We start from the raw sequence: 18,553 nt of genomic DNA on the forward strand, positions 1-18,553 counted from the left end.
ATACGTATTAAATAGACACAATATCTTCTACATTTAACGTGGCAACTACTTTCCAACCGTTTTGCGTCCACTTAACGGAATTCACCGAATGCACCACTTTACCAAATTCGTTCCTGTACCATTCCTTAACTTTAACACCAAAACATTGACACACATTTAGCAAAGCAATCATAGATTTTCACAATTTTCAAAGATTTAATGGTAAATAAATATAATTTTCCGAATGTTGGAGGAATCGAAGCGTTCGAAAAGAAAGCACACTTATTTAATATATATTTGGTTATAGACACGCAGTTTATTTTACATTTTTTGTGTACTTTGTTTAGGTGCATGAGAAATGTGAAATGAAAAGAAAATAATATTCCGGTTTTCTTCCGGTTCTTGATAATATTATTATGATTACGATATATGTCTATACTATGTTTATACTTATAGTGGCTTTGCCAGCTTACATATTTATCATTACTTTTATTAGGTACTGTTCTAATAATATCATCCGCTCATACATATAGCGTGTTTTTAAATTATTTTTAAGAAGCAATTTAATATATAGTGGGCTGAAAAGTTCGTAGAATACAACATAGAAAGTAGCGGTCCTACAATTTTTCGATACCTTTTTTATGGTACGTTTTGTTTATTCTTTATTAAGACAAAAAAATCCTTTTTATAATTTTTTTAATCAAAGAAAAGTTACATTACTCAAAATATTATGTTTTACTAACTAATAGTATGTCAGTTGTCAAATTTATACACGTAAAGGTAAGGGCTAAATAAAAATCATATTAATTTATTACTAGTACCGCCATCTATGTGTCCGCCTACGAACTTTTCAGCCAATCGATTAGGTTGGGGAAGAAGAAATACATTTCTTTTGGTAGTCGCTTGGTGCATGGGACTATATGGTCATATGCATATGCATCAAAACTTTTTAACCAAGCTCCCAAAGTTTCAGGCGAGTCACTACAGACGTGTTTGGCATTGTCTGGATGGAACACAACACCTTCTCTGTAGGTGTCTTTTCTTCAGCCGTTTCTGATCAATAGCCAGCTAACAGTGAGTTCTTGACAGTGGAGATATGAATTAAGTGTTTGGCCAAATGGAGGCAACTCATGTTTGAGCTGAATCAACGCGCTTCGACCTCGATCATATTAGTAAAGTATCGGGATCATATTTACCATTCACAATACCAGCCCCTGGCTTCCATTAAAAAAAATATACAGAGTGTTCTCTTTGATGACTTCCATTTTTAACACCCAGATTTTTTTAATGTAACCTAGCCGACGAGTGTATAATAATAAACGTGTAATTGTTTGATCGATACTTTACGTGAGATCGACATACAGCCGTCTACTGACAACACAATTCATTTATTTTTCCCCAACCCAACGTATATTAGGCATCTTAAACTACAAATACATTACAAAAATGGTATATATAAATTCGCAGTAGATGAATAGTAGTAGTAACTGTTCATTTCTAAGAAAAATCTACTCTAAATAGATACCTATAACTATAGAATAATATGGCAGACTTTTAATGGTGATTTGTAAAACAATTTATATACAAATTATCGTTCTAACTCTAAACTTACAAAACCGTAGAAAAGATTATGTTAGACTAAAAATTATTTTAAAAAAAAGTTATAGGTGGTAAGTAAGTTAATTAATAATACAAAATCCAAAGCCTGTGGTAATAAACGGTAAAAAGAAATTAAAATTTCTGTGAAATAATTATTAAATGACTATTATTATTAATTAATAATTTAATGATATAGAACTAAACTACGTAGAAAACCTATGCTACATGAATATGTTCTACAACACACATGGATTCATTAATTAACCTCTGTCGAGTAATTTAATTCATAAACCTCTCGTTGTTAATGAAAACCGATCACGCCATTATAAAATACATCTTATTTACAAATTATTTAAATATATATTTTCCTCTCTTTAAGACACATGATTGTGTTTGCCATCGAGAATATGTACATTCTGCCTATTTTTAAGTCTTAAATGCTAGGCTAAATATAGCTAGCTAAAAAGCATTCTATAGAATAATTTTGAAATTTAAATAAATGTATATTAAACAATATTGTTATATCAGAATTCAAGTAGGGAGGTCTGCAAAATACTCAAAAAATACGTCAAAGCTAAAAAGCGCTATTCCTAGACTTAATCACGCAATGAGAAGCGGTTAACATAATAGTTTCCTGAGGTAGATATCTTTATGGAAATGTACGGTGTAGACATTTGTTTTTAAGAGAGGGCATTAACCATAAGTAATTATTCATTATTAAAAAAATATTCCATGAAATTTTTAATCAAACCGCGTAGTTTATTTAAACGAGATTTTTGATTAAATAAAATAGCACAGAGACAGTGTTTCTATATAAATTATCCAAATAATTTTTAGAACCGGTTTAGTAGTTTTAGAGATTGCTCTTACAAACAAACTAAAAAATATATTAGTATCCATCGTACAAAACGCTCTCGAGTGACCCGAATTGTACTAAAAATGAGCGACGGTAGCGCCGCGGTGACTGCGTTCGTCATTGAAGCGGGCGGGAGAAATCATGAATTTTGCTAGGCTAATGCGCGCCCAATAATTTTTGGGTGAAATCCGTTATTTCGTTTTATTCGTTAGGAGATTGCATAATAGGCGAAACGTCATTCCCGTTAAAGATATCTAATAAAGGAAATATCGTCCTTATCCTAAGCCTTATTCAATATTATGACAGTTGTAATTATATGGTACATAACTGTTTCTCTTATTACTTTATATATTAATTGGTGTTTTGTCTTACATTTGTTTTATATTTATAAAATGGGCTTTCGGTAGAATTTCTTTCAAACTACTTTCGTATCAAAATTATCTGTCAAGTTTGGTGGGCAAGTTAAATTTAGACTGAGATCTATCTCAAAAAGAATAGAAAAAAAGGAATGTTAGTTTAACGCCAGTCTTTCACGATATAGTAGGTACGTTTACTTGAAAGATTGAATTGGTTAAGAAATACACCGTCACACATCACACGACTGAGCCACGCTCGGACGTGGCTATCCTTAAAAACAAACAGTTTATCTTAAAACTAAATATGTTATGATCTAATTGAAAATTCAAACGGTGATAGAATCGTGTCTCCGGTTAATAACGTAGCCTTAAGAAACGAATAACAGTAACTCTAAATATATGACTTCTAAAAACTTCTTTTTGTTTTGGGTAGAACAACCATAATTGGCAAACTAAGACTAGGCGTCGATACAATTGTAGTTTGAAAGTTTTCTTCGTCGAGACCCGGCTATACTCTTTCTTATATGTATGGTTATATATGATTACTGCGATACTTTTGTAATATGAGATACACACAGTTTTATATGATTACTTAATGCCTATAGAATATTATATCTACGGGTCGCTATTATATAGCATTTATGCATTACCTTAAAAGTCTACCTTAGGCCTAATAATATGAGAATCGAACTTGATATTTTCAAAAGAAGAAGTATATAAAATTTGGCAACTGATGGCCTCAACTCAGATTAGTTAAAAATCAATCGTTGTCGAGCCACGTTTGTCGTTCCTTTTCAAGAAGGTTTAATTACAAATACTCTAATGTTATAAGTACCGTCGTATGGCGAAACGCCCGGTCGGAACCTAATTAGATAATATATAATAGGTTTCTATTAAATATACATGAATAATATATGAGCTATTTTACAATTTAGAATCGCTACGCCTTGTTACTTATTTCGTCAAAGGATTATTTTGTCGTATGTGGAATTCTAGAGACTATGTATATATATTATTATTTCTAATAGCTAGAATTAAGTAAATAAAGATTTTAATGCACAAATTGATACATAAGGGCATTATATGATAGTTTTTGAATTATGATCGCGATATTGCATGTTTTGATCCAGCGTTGTTAATTACTATTGAATTAGAATACACGTATCTGTATATCAGATATAGCTATCAGATTCAATTATTTAAATATATTTCATGAATGACATTTTGCTTAAATGCGAATAAAATTAAATACAGTAAATTACGAATTACCCATACATATTACGGAATATCTTTATATATAATGTTAGTGTTATAAGAAAATCTGGTATTATTAATTATATATTTTGTACAGGCTACTGTTCATCATAACGTCTTAACACGCGCGCTCCCTTTATATGTTCGATTATTGAAATAACATAGACTTACATAGAATATATTGCTCGCCCCGTGGAACAAAGTCGTAAAAGCAAAATCTATTTTTTTTCAGCAAGGAAGGTCCAGCGTTATAAGATTTACTTTACTTTATTATAAGATAGTAAATACATCAAATGAAAGCAATTTTTTTTCCTCTTTGACGTTGTTATGTATTTAGTGTAAATAGTTAATAAATGTACATTACAGAAATTTATCTAATTAGACTGAAGAGAAAAGCGATTTACGATTGTTTAACTGTTTAAACATAATTACACACGACACAATAACCGCACATTACGACAGCACATTTTGGCGAATGTCTAGAAGGTAATAATGTATTACCACTCCTTATTTATTTTTAACGGTCGCATTTATTTTAATGACTATTTAGTAGAATTATAATATAAACTGAAACTATCTTTATGGTTGTATCTGTATTTAACTGTTTTTAAAAAAGAAATTGGTAAACGAGTAGATATTACTACCATAAAGCACAAAATAATTTCCGTAGAATAAAGACGACCTCGTGTTTTTATATAATAAAATGTTTTGCAAAAATTATGAAAAAATTACTGTCATATATTATTCATACAGTCGTAAGAGTGCGTTAATACTTTGTTCCCCGGTGAAAACGATATTATAGAATCTGCAAAACAATTTCGAAGCTAAATAGCTATTTATAACAAATTATTAGCACTACCATAATCACAGATCTAAATATATCGAATATAATTCTCTGAACTTAGCTAAGTAATATATTTTGACAATTTTAAATTTTGTGAACTGTTGATCAACATCCATCCACATAGTGGATCTACAATACTGTCTTCTAGTACAAATTACTGTTACTATATGATTAATTATAATAATTACATGTTGAGTGAGCAAATTTAGGCATTTCTCCATAATATACACATCTTATAGTATGAATAGATTACTGTATAATTACAAAATTACTGTAATGGTATTATTTTATTGATATAATGCTTACGGGACTAATGATATGGTACACCTATTACGAAAATGCCAAATGTTTAATTTGAAATAGAATATGTACCGACTGAATATGCGTTTCACTGCCGTACATGACAATGCTATATCCCTCGTCAATACTATTTTTATTAAAAGCAATCTTTTTATTCAATTGAATACAGGAATTATTCCTAATAGTATATTGAATGTGTTACTGCCATGAAATTTTTTTTTAATAAGGTGCTAAATATTTTACCTGTAAACAAATTAACGGAATGGACGGAGAAAACACAATCTGATAATGGGGTTTTAACTTATATTATTTTTTGGAACAAATAATTTTGAATGCTTTTCGAAATAATTGTGGTTATTCCATTCTATGGTACAGAGAATAGGTATTTTTGTGTTGTAGGTAGAATGGAGCAGAAACGGTGCATACAATTATCAGATCTCCGTGTCTTTTTATCAAAGCACTTTCTATAAAAATAAAACTACATTTTTAATAATTTCCATTAAAGAAAGTGAAAGCAAACAACGTTTTAGTGGACTTATAATCAGGTAGTTAGCCAGTTTAGACATCATTCTGAAGTACACAGCGTAAGAAGTTAGAGTATCTACCGAATAAATCTAATTATTTAGAAAACCTACCGAAATTCGTGTTTGTTAGAGTTTAACATTATTTATATTTTTTAGTCTAGTGAATAGTACAAAAAAATTCTAGTCGTAGAAAAATATTTTTTTCGTATTAAAATTTGATGGCTAGCTACCGATATATGGAGACAACGTATGGTGGTGCCGGACTCCCAAGCATACGAAAAACAATTTTGTTAAAGAGACTAAGAATAATTGCATTATTGTAAAATTAAACACGGAAAAACGGTAAATTATCTTTGAGACAATAAATAAAATAAATAAATTAGTGGCGTTTCAACCTTTTTAGGTCTGAGCCTCAGATTTCTGTACTTATTATATTTTTGAGACAATACAATGAAATAATTTGTAACTAAAAATATTAATACAAAAAATTTTAAACATCCGAAAAGTTTACGATGTCAGTTAAAATAAAGTTTATTAATAATAGTCAAGTTCTTTTCGCTTATAATAAATTGATTTTGAAATTGAAACAGTAAAAAGTCAAACGTAAGAATAAGATTAAAACAAAGCGATAAAATTGTCCATGGATTTAAACCAAATCGTCTTCATCGTATCACATAATTTCTCTGGAAATATGCTGTAAATGCGTTGGGAGGTAGCGAAGTGGAGCGGATTCGAGTGGCCTAGTAGCTGGAGGGGATTGAAATGAGACGCGAAGGGCACGTCTCTGGACTGTCGGTGTGGGGGCACGCTGTTAACTTCCCTTCGTCACGAGATGGTAGGGAGCATGGATAGTCGCGACACTGCCCAAGTCGGTTTGGCCGAGCAGTTCTTCCGGGTGTTCGTAAGCATGCTCTCTACGCTTTTCCTCGTTCGTGTAGTAATGAGCTGTACGTCGGCGCGTGCAGCACAGAGCAGCTGCTATTGCTGCAAACACAGCCACGCAAAGCAACATCAACCCCGCTATTACGCTCATTTGGGCTTCATGGGTTCCCATACAAGGCTCCAGCTTATCAAAATCCAATTCGCCAAAAGTAACACCGTGAAGTCTGAGAGGAGAATGGCACGTGAGATGTCGTATGCTGGAATTCAACACCGTAGTGGTCATGTAAGCCAACATCGTCCCCACCGAGCAGTGATCACAACGCCAATGGTTTTTTGATAAGTCAATGTGTGCTATCGCCTCGAGTCTTTGAAGATCCTCTTCGTTTAATGTATGTAATCTGTTGCGAGACATATCTAATGTTTGCAAGAATTTTGTCTTCGTCAGGAGTTTATAAGGAAACTTTGTTAATTTATTCCAGGATACGTCGAGTGATACCAAGTGTTCATTATAGATGAAAAAATTAGGTGGGACTTCTTGCAGGGACAAATTAGCGAGGCCAACACTTTGAATTTCGGGAAGTATTTGGAGAACAAGAGCTATTTCATTGAGGGGTAAATTGTTGCCGCTAATATTTATTGTTTTCAGGGAATCGACAGCTGGGGCGAATGTTTGCAGGTGGAACCTGTCTATTTTATTGTGGCTTATGTCCAGATGCATCAGGTTGGTGAGGTTGTTTAGGGCCGCTGGCGCCAAGAGGGCGAGACGGTTTCGTGCCAGAGTTAGAACTCGTAACTCTCTATTCCTACCAAACATGTTGTCGACGATCACCGACAATTGATTTCCATCCAACTTCAACTTCCTCAACTTTTTCAGACTGATAAATTCATCTGATGTCAAATATTTGAATTGGTTCTCTCCCAAGTCCAACTCCTCGAGATGTGGGACGAGGTGGTATATTTGGGTATTCACTCTACGCAATAAACATCGCCGGCAAATAAAAAATCTTAGATGTTGAATGTCTTTGAAAACTTCAGGGTTTAAATCGACTAGAGGATTGTCACTGAGATCTAAATAAAGTAATTTCGCCAGCATACGAAAGAGCCGAGGTACTAATGCTGATATTTGATTTTGCGACAAGGTCAAAGTCCTGAGAGCTGTGAGGTGTCGGAATGTTTCACTCGGCATCTGTTCGATATTGTTATGATCGAGGAATAAATCCGTTAAATTTATGAGTCCCCGGAAATTATCAGCGCCGATGCTTGTAAGGTTATTGTGCGTTAGGTTTAGTACTCTTAAGTTTTGAAGGCCCCAAAAAGAGTACTGACCTATGGAAGGTACGTTGGAATTGACAATGTGCAGTTCTCGAAGGTTAGCGAAAGGGGCGGGCTGGGTGAAGATGGGTCCAATAGTGAGGTAATTAGGACGGGTAGGCGGGGGAGCGATGACTATGATGTTGGCAGTCCTGTCTAGCTGATCGACAGGAATTGTGTTCTGGTCACCCCGCGTACATGCGACGAGCAGCTCGCTCGCTCCCTCGAAGCCGACGACCGTCTGGCAGAAACATTCGACCGGGCAACTGGGCCCGGCGGCACTTGAGGTCTTCGATGAACTTATGAAACATGCTAGCAGCAACAAGATCCTCCTGAAACAAATAATGAAATATCTAAAATAACCTTAGTTTTAAGTAATTGCATTGTATAATAGCAATTACTACGTATTTTATTACAGGATGGAAAACTTAAATTTAATTTCTGCACTTTTTAATTAAGGCAAATATTGTTAAATGAAGTTGTCTTATAATAATGTTACAAAAAAGATAGAGTTAATTGGTATCCGGGTGTGTTTTCGTTGTTTATTTAACAACAGGAATAATATAACAGATTTTTTTTCAGTTATTTTATAAAAACTCGTTATTAAGCACAGGCATGAATCGTCAATAAAGGTTTAATTAGTATTTAGTTTTATAGATAGTTTACTTTAAATTGCATTACAAATAAATTTATTTGTTAATATAACAATAGATAATAATAATGTTACGTTGCTACTCGCGTTTACATATTATAAACATTTTCTTAATATGATTTGTATCTCTAAAGTACAATATTTTAAAGGAAATTTATAATTAAAATATGTATGTTTTATTAGAGTCCAACTTTCTTAAATATATACAAATACGTTTTCAAGTTTCATAAGCGTCAACAAACAGAAAGTCAAACTTTTATTTTTTATACATATATTTTCTTATTGCCGCTAATAAATGTAATCTGCGGCAATTTTTATTATCGTTTAACAGAATAAGAATAGTTATCCGTAATCTTTTATTTCTTGGTATTTGCCAAAATGTCATGAAAACCATATCTCAGCCATGTTTCAATTACATGCGTGGCTTGAGTTATGTAACCTAATATTAGTTAAGTTACATATATATATTTTAGTTAATAATTAGAAGCGTAAACTAAATGTTAGCAACCATCGCTCACTTGAAGCCAAAATGAGCCCTTTACTTTTTCCCACACCCATATTTTGTAATATCACATTCTCGTTTCCGATAATGTCCAATAGGTCAAATATTTCGACATTTATTGAAGTTTCGCTTAGATTTAAGTACCCTCAAATAAGCCAAGTTAGTTTTTGTTAATCTTGCGTTACAACCCTACTCCTAATTTTATGTTAGATATATAATTTAAATATCAAATTTTTTTGTAGGACTGTTTAAGATAAACATTTCCATCATACATTACATAATACTCGTACGAGGGCGGCACTGAAAATTTCGGGAATCAAGGTAGTGACACAACATTACTATTTAAAAATGTATTTATTGCTTTGCGAAGTATTCTCCGCGAAATTTGACGCATTTTTCCATACGATGGAACCAATCATTGAAGCAACCATTCCATTCGGAAGTTGGGGTCTCCAAAATGGCCGTTTTGTAGGCGTCCACAGCTTCTTCAGGTGGTGAAAATCTCTGACCACGCAATTTATTCTTTATTTTAGGGAAAGTATAGAAATCTATATGGTTGATGGTCTAATAATTCTATGTTTTCTTGCTCTAAAAAATCTTTTGTTCTGTGCGCGGTGTGAGAACTCGCATTGTCGTGATGGAGCATGATGCGGCGGTTGCAGTTCTCTTTACGGAGTTCAGAAACGACCTGTGGCAAACAAATGTTAGCATACCATTCTGCATTAACCGTTCTTTGTCCCTCAAGAGGAATATGGCCGGTTTTGGAGACAAACGAGCCTATGTGTTATTCTGATGTATATTGATGTAAGCTATATTATTGTAAATTTTCATTCGGTAGTTTTTACGTATATCCATCCATACTTACAAGCTTTCGCGTTTATAATATTAGTAGGATATCTACAACAACCGCCACCGAACTCTTTCTAAAAGAAATTAATAATAATTGCGACGTGAGATGCCGTTCTCCACCTACTATGTAGAAATGGTTGTGCACTCGTTACGCCTTTTGAAAGAATGTTTTAAGGCCAGCTACCACGTGAGCCTTACGCGCCAACCTCTCAAAGGCTTTCGTGCATAATTACGCAACCCGTGGTACTTAAGTGGTTACTTTAATAGGGCATTAATTTTTGAATAAAAATAGTGAAAATCACGAGCTATTGAAATATAACAAACATAATTATGTACGTAGGTAACACTGAAAATATTTAGAATTGGCCAGTTAGAAACATTGCTAATGAAAACTCTTTTTGAATTTCAATTTTAGAACTCTTTGGAAACCTAATGTAGTATATTGCATTCATTTGTCATTTGTTTTTGTGAATTGGCGGCAAATCAAAACTCTTGTTATACGTGAAAATGAACCTAACGCCAGAAAATTTTCGGTCAATGATTTATTATGAGTTTCGTTGTGGGTTTATTCAACAACAAAGCTATGATAGGCTGCGATTAGCATTTCTTAATGAAGCCCCATCTCGTGCCACTATTTACAATTGGTTTAATGAGTTTAAGCGTGGACGTAGCAATCTCAATGATGATCCTTTAACAGCGAGTACTGAAGATAGCATCAGTGCTGTGCGACGCATGATAGAGGAAGATAAGAGAGTGACCTATCAGCTGATACGGGCAAGCCTAGGCATTGGTATGAGTCAAGTTCAAAAAATATTACACGAGCATTTAGGCGTCCGGAGGCTTTGTACCAGATGGATTCCCCATACTTAAACCGACGACCAGAAACACCTTCGCATGGACTGGTGTCGCCAAATGTTAGATAAGTTCAACGGCGGTGACTCAAATGATGTATTTGACATCGTCACTGACCTGGCGCTCTGCGACTTTCATTTATTCCTAAGAACTAAAGATAAAGTTCGAGGTATTCACTTTATCAGCCCTGAAGATGCGGTGAAGCGTAAGAAAATGCCATAGAAGAGACCCCTAAGGAAGAATGGGCCCACTGCTTTTCTCAGTGGTTCCATTGAATACGACGATGTGTAGAGAGGAACGGAGATTACTTCGAAAAACAATAAAAGTATTGGGAACTTTCTACATTGCTTAATGTAGAAAGTTGCCGTTTTTCATTTGCTAAACATTTTCAGTGTTACCTAGAAATAAGTAAATGGAGTCGATAGGTTTTGCATCATGTTTATTGCAAAACTTATATTATTAACATAGACAATTACTGTATCATCCAACAAAAATAAATCAACCAGAATTAATGCGCAAAAAAGTTAAAACCCCGCGAAAAGAGGCGAGATTAGAGTCTTGAAATATGCCTCTCGCTTTGTTGGCGAATCCAAACTCCATGAAAAATAACAGCTAACGAAAGGATTTCACGGGTCTTTGTGAAAATATAAAATTACAATTTTATATCACAAGGGTTCAATTGTAAATATTATAAAGTCGTATTATTAAGAAATAGTATCGGAAATAAAAGAAGAAAATATTGTCTTGAAGTTTAAATAAAATGTTTGATGACTACTTCTAACTGAACTCGGGGAAGGCTCGGTTCGCAACGACTGTATTACTTTTTTCTGTAAATTTATTTTCCTCTATTTCATGCTATTGTTTCTTTTTAGGGAAACCTTCGCCGGTTACCAATTCTTTCTCGATATCGATTATCGGATACGAGACCAGAACCGACCGGACTGAAGGGTCTGACGGCCCTATTAATTGGCCTCAAGGACTCTTAAGTTCCACTTTATTTCTTCTGGTTTAGATAAAATTAAACAACCATATAGCTGGCATAAGCAAATTTATTTATTTAGACATAGACATAAACATAGACATAACATTTATTACAAACAAAAACACACACACATAAACACACAAAAATAACAATACTTAAAGAAAACATAAAATAAAATAAGACATTACAAACAATAAAAATTAGAAATTAAAATTAAGAAATGTTCTTTTGCCATTCGGTTCGTTTCTAGTGTGCAATGTGTGTGTACTGTGGTTGTAATTGGCCCTGGCTCAGCATTATGCTGAGGAGCAAAAAGTTCCACAGCGCTGGTCATTCTGCCAGAGACCACAGTAGCTAGTTTGCGCCTCTAATAAAATAAAATAAATAATTATAAATACCAAGTAGAAAAATAATAATAATAATATTAAAGATAAATATTAAAGAAGTGTGAGTAAATCGTGTATAACGGTGTATAATAAATAGAATTAAATTAAAAGTTAAAAATAAGAATAAACAGAATTAAATTAAAAGTTAAAAATAAGAATAAACGTAAATAAGTAGATATTTGTTTGTTTTATGGGTAAAAACTAAATTTTGTGGGACTTTTGTTGCATAAGTAGAAGTGTCTTATAAGTGCGACTAAAATTCGACTTTAATTGAAGACACTTCAACGGAGGAGGGATATTGTTCCAGCACTTCGTCGCGTTATATTTATAATTGATATGAGTATATTTTTTTCTTTAAGTCAGTTAATATTTGGTACGTACTTTTTTTAGCTTAATTTTGTTCAATATAATAATTACGATTAATGTTTCACTACGAGTACAATACCAAAATTTCACTACCAGTTTTAATTATTTAACACATAGAAAGGAATTTCTTTCGTAGTATAATCTTATTTTATCATATAACTAAATTAATATTTTACAAATTAAAAATGTATTTATATTTAAATAATAAACGTATTTGTAAATAATTTAAGTTGGGACTATACCAATGTCGTATGCTAAAACATTTCCGTGCTGAGAAGTATAAACTTACAGCCAATATCGCTTATAAGTTATACCTATCTCCCGTGACCTAGATAAGTGACGTCACTTCAGCTCACTTGGGCTTAGCAATTCATTATCGAAAGCTTATTTACGTAATAACATATTATTAAATGCAAATAAAATTATGTTTTCGCTTGAAATGAGTCATCCGGGATTTTCCAATCAACGCCTAGTTTTTTGTTTACACTCTTTGCTACTACTCGTACAGTGTTCTTTTCACACAAACAATTATTTAAATTACGAATAAACAGCTTTTGGCATACAATTAACCGATGCAATTTTAAAAGTAATTTGTTACTTATTCCATCAGTCAAACTCAATTTCATATTTTCTCGGGATGAAAACTAAAAATTTTTCGTTTTCAGATATCAATAAATATTAAAAACAAAAAAAAAACAAAAATTCCTTTATTAAGTAAATAGTCTTAAATCTATATTTTAGTACATCCCTTTTAGGTTCAAGAACCTGTGTTAGGGATGAACGCTCTTTCCTATATAAATATTACAATAGTTTTAAAGCAGTGGTTAAAGTACATAGGTCGATGATCGTTTAGTTAGCATTGCTTAAGAGAGATTATAATAAAAATAATTAAAAACTCACGTAATTAAGTAGAGGATAAATGCGCGCGCTCCTTTGCAATCAAGGTAAGTTAACTTTTCCTTTAAGCAGAAATGCTAACATTAACTATGTTCATAAACTGGAGCGCTACTTAACATCTAGTCGATGGACTTCGGTCAATCTTAAATAGATCTTCGTTAATCGTATTTTGTGGACCATCGGTTTAATTTGCTCTTACCTAATCTAGTTTGTAGGCAATCAACGAAATCTAATTGAATTCCACAGTCAGTTTCACAGCCAATCATGGTCTATAATAATAATATAACGGTATCTTCTGTGGAAAGACCTTGTTTAAACCGGCTTCACTTATCCAGAAAAGTTCGGTTATATACGAAAGAATAAACGGTACGTTTCCGTTTTGTGTGATCTTTTAGGAAATAAAATATAATATGTATTTACATTACAAAGAAAATCATAAAGTATTTGTACTTTAATTTCGAAACAAACTTGTCCATTTAAATAGTTTAATTAAAATATATAATAATTTGGTTGGTTTAATTAATTTTCTTTAGCTTAATTTTACAGTCCTATTACGGCTCTTCGATTAATTTCTAAAAGTACATCATATGCTCTTGAGTACTAACTAAGTTTTAATATTATTCGCTTAATACTATTCAAATTTCAATTATTTTTATCTCGTACTTTCCTGTGACCTTCAATATGTTTCATAGACAGATATAAATAATAAAATCATATAGAACTTTAAGTTTTTTAAATTAACTGAATGTACTGAAAAACGAGGCTGAGCGGGCCTAAAACTAGCAAAATATATGATTTCCTTAGGGCCTTATTATTACTTGTAAGAGCCGAACATCATCTGTACTAATATTATTAAAACTTAAAGCCAATTTTTTTTTTGGTTTTTCTAGTTGTTTGTAAGAGTAATCTCTATAACTACTAAACCGATTCTAAAAATTATTTCGATAATGATGACCTATCTGCGAGTTATTTTATATATGCTAGTAAAAATTATAAGAACGAGTTTTTTTCGTCTATTATTTTTATCTATTATAAGTATTGGTTTAAAAATTTATTTAAAAAAGCGGCAAAATAAATCGTATTATATCGAGCGCTGGCGCAAAGAAGCGTAGTCTTCACATTTCAACGGAGCGAGGGCGACTGACTAGTGATAAGTGAAACAAACGTATGCCTCCAGTTCGCGTGAGATGAGACGGACGATTGTGTTTAGTCGAACAAAAATGAAGTAAGCGGCAAATGCTTTATATTTTAATAACTCTTCAAATATACATATATATTTCGCATGTCTTATTTTCATCATCTTTCTTCTACGTTGTAATACATTTTATTTCTACGTAAACGTAAATACAACAATTGGGAAACCTCTGTTCTAGCTTTAGCTATGTTGATCGACAAAAAATAAACACTTAACAAAAAAAATTCTTTACAGCAATGTATGTATTATATCTTTAAAATTAATAACAGTAAAATTCTAAAATGTGTAATTGATTCAGAAAATTGTGTCTTTAGCTCAACGGGATGGCCCAAACATTTCTCGTAAAAATATATTCTTGGAGCAAATCATAAATTGTCAGTCGTACAATTTGGCACCGAATTTCGTAAAATAACATTTCGGCGACTCGTAATTTATTTTCATCAAAATTGTGCAAACAGTGCTACATGTTTTTACTACAGTTTATTTAACTTTAGGTTCCGTGAGCAAATACGAGATGTGAAACGTTATGTCACATCATGTTAATAATTTATTGGTTAATAATCTAATTCTTTAGCCTTATAGGTTCTATTAAAAGAACTAACATTCTTTAACCGCCTCGTTAGGTCAGTCTACGACTTTAGCCGGTTTTGTCGTTATATTATTTTTATTCTTCTCTTCTCTTATGAGCTATAAGTAGCTCAGTGCACTATGAGATCTTTGTTTAGGGAATAATGAGCGTGTGTGTAAATGGTGCTTGAAAACTTGTCAATATAAAAAAATAAGAATGGTTTCATATTAGGGAGTTTTTTACAACTAACTTTACATATTTCTAAAGTGGAGCCCGCAGAGGAACTGCTAGTCTAGCTGACCTGGTTTTGAGATTCGTTCTCAGCAATAGTTGAAATAGAATATAAAAATGTCAAATAGACAAAATATTATTATTGCACCAACTCTGAAACGTATGAATGTAAAAATGAATTTATATATTATCATGTATAGTATTTCAACAATGCATATAAATATTCTGGGATAACCAAACAATCAAATAAACATATAATATTATGGAGTCTCGCTGATGCTCACCGTCATACTATTATTTTGTGATTGAGTGCTATGAAATATAATTTCTAACTAAGAAGTCAGGTTTCTGCATGCAACTTGTGATCGATTTTGCCATTTGAGTCGCTAGAATCCGGATATTATAATACGCTACCTGGAGAATATAACTACTCGTGTGAAGCACTGTCTCGTTTTGTATTTAAAATGTTAGCGTTGCCAATTTTCAAATAAATTATGTCCGAAAATAAATAAACAGCACGGCATTGTACCGTGGAAAAATATATAGGTAAGGAATCTATAATATTGTGTTACGATCCAAATATATTTTGGATGCACAATAAACTTCACACGAATAGAATACAATAAACAAAAGTTCCGTCACTCTGCTACGCCGTAGACATTGGCTACGAAAATACGTACAAGTGTAGACACGATCGTTGCAACGGCAACCGCAATAGTAGACATTTCTAGTAGGCTTTTAGTATATTCTATTATTTAGCAACTTTAGTATTATATACTTCAAGTTTATACGGATTCGCAGTATTATAGCATACAAGAAATGTTGGGAAATTATTGGTTCATAATATACTCAAACATTTCTATAGTAATTTAGCCTTTGTGAGCCTTCAAGATGGTACACATTTCAAACATCAATCTTGACAAAGATGTTTATAGTCTTAAAGGTACACATTACCCAAATCAAAAGTCATAAGACGTTCATTTAATAGTAATTAATTCTAAGGAATAGAGAAATGTTTGTTTGAAATTGACGTTGTATTTTTATTTTTAATTGATTAATTGAATTAAATTGATTTAGCCATGATTAAACTATACCGATATATCTATCGCTCGTCGATAAGAAAGTTAATCGTTTTTAATTAAACTTAACTTGGTTTTATTATTTACAGAATTTATAGTAAAGTAGCATATACAACTATAAAAAGAAGGAGTACCTACTAGTAGAACCACAAGAATAATAATGAATAATTTAAAATTTGTTTTGATTTTTAGGGAAGGAGTTCTGAAAAGGAATAGCATTCTGCATGAACTGTCAAACTCAGAGGGAAACTGAGAGGTATGCTAAAGACAACCTTACTTAAAAGCTTTTTTGACAAAGTGTAAACGTATAAAAGTGTAAACCTATGTCCATAAAACACCATTAAAATTCTATCCTTGTTTGTACGATACTTATGCATACATGAAGAGCAGAGGAAGACACATATTAATAACACTATCGCATTGGTAGCTACTTGAAGCATAATAAATATATAAAAAATTGCCTTGTTACAACTCCGTCTAGCTTCCCTTAATCCCAGTGACCTTCAAGATGAATGAAACGTTAGGAAGGCGTAGTTGGTCAATCGCTCGAACACTTCAAACAATTATATTCGAAGCTTGTGCCTTACGTACACTTATGAAAATATTAGAAAAACAATTTTGAAGAGTTTTATGGAATTCTTGAATGTTAAGATGAAAAGCCGCTCTTCGGAAAATTATTGTATAGTTATACAAATTAATAAATTATTAAATGTGGCCTACACTTTGTAACTGTCGCCGCACACGGGCCACACGCCACAGCCACAAACGCCGCCACGAGAAGCTAGAAGCGGCTACAAAGGTAGCTGAAGCGCGCGACAGCCACTTGTAGCCGGTGGTCAACACTTGCGGTCGGTGGCTGCTACTTTTTTTAACCCTTGCCTGCAGTATCATAATGGACTCTGACGAAGAAGGTTTAATTAAGCTACTTTTGATAAAAAGACGTCGTCGTAGAAGTCGAAACCGTAGTTATTGGATACACAGAAAGACATTAAATATACCCCCTCACCACGACAGGTCGGTTATCGACAACCATTGAACTATCCATGATGAAGCATTTGGCCTCAGTGAAAATATGATGAGGCCATATTCTGGAAAATATTTGGACTTAGACAAAAAAGTTTTCAATTATAGGTTAAGCCGTGCCAGACGTTGCATTGAGTGCACCTTCGGCGTACTAGCAAACAAATGGCAAATATTACATCGCCCATTAAACACTTCTGTTCATTTCTCAGAAGACATTGTGAAATCTTGTTGCATTTTGCATAACTTTATTCGCTAAAGGTGAAATCATCCCTTCCATTTTCGTCACACTTTGAAAATAGTGGGACTCGAAATACAGGCTGGCCAGTAACACGAGCGTCTACTGCAAGAGATACGTTAAAAGATTATTTTATGAATGAAGGAGCAATACCGTGGCAAGAAAATAGAATATAAATATATGGTTTTATATTATTTTATTAAACTTACCTTCAATGTTCTTTTCTTTGGCAGTTTTATTCGAAAAAATTCCCACAAACAATTCGCATATTTCTACCCAGGCCTTCACCGTCGACTTCAGGTTAACTGAGGCAAGGGAGAGAGGGGCGCGGAATCGCGCGAGTGGCGTGTGGCGGCTTTTTGTGTCGGCGTTTAGTGGCCGGTGCGAGCCACAAGAAGCAAGCTTCGACGATTTGTATCGTGTGGCCGCCACCGGCGCCAACCGTGTGCGGCGAGTCTATATAAAATGTATGAAAATACAGGAAATATGCCAGTGGCGGCGTTTTGTGGTTGTGGCCGGTGGCCCATGTGCGGGGACCCTAAGAAAATCAATGTTGTATATTAAAAACGTACATAAAAATCATTACATGGTCAAATTAACCGTCATTTTTTCAGAGAAAACCCAACAAATGTCGTTTCGATCGCTGAAAACTCCAAATTGTTGTAAATTCCAATAAAAAAGTTTTGTTGTCAGCTAAGTTTTCGTGAGTTTCCATTTCCAACACGATTTGGATTCCTTTTTTGCGTGAATACTTTCATAATTATATAATATAAGAAGTGTGTCGTTTATGTGACGTACATAGAGTACGCTTCTAGCTAGTTCTATTGACAT

The 18,553-nt window shown here is 33.2% G+C and overlaps 1 protein-coding gene across 1 annotated transcript in view; it reads right to left on the reverse strand.

The window, feature by feature from the left end:
* Positions 1–5,253: 5,253 nt before the first annotated feature.
* The window catches only part of LOC125062662 (insulin-like growth factor-binding protein complex acid labile subunit), a 52,671-nt gene continuing 39,371 nt past the window's right edge, over positions 5,254–18,553 (reverse strand). The window contains exon 2 of the mRNA XM_047668714.1: positions 5,254–8,237. Within this exon, the coding sequence (XP_047524670.1) occupies positions 6,524–8,237 (1,714 nt within the window). The 3' untranslated portion in view covers positions 5,254–6,523. The remainder of the gene's footprint in view (positions 8,238–18,553) is intronic.

Source organism: Pieris napi, chromosome Z (assembly GCF_905475465.1).
Source record: "Pieris napi chromosome Z, ilPieNapi1.2, whole genome shotgun sequence".
NCBI classification, from domain to species: Eukaryota; Metazoa; Arthropoda; class Insecta; order Lepidoptera; family Pieridae; genus Pieris; species Pieris napi.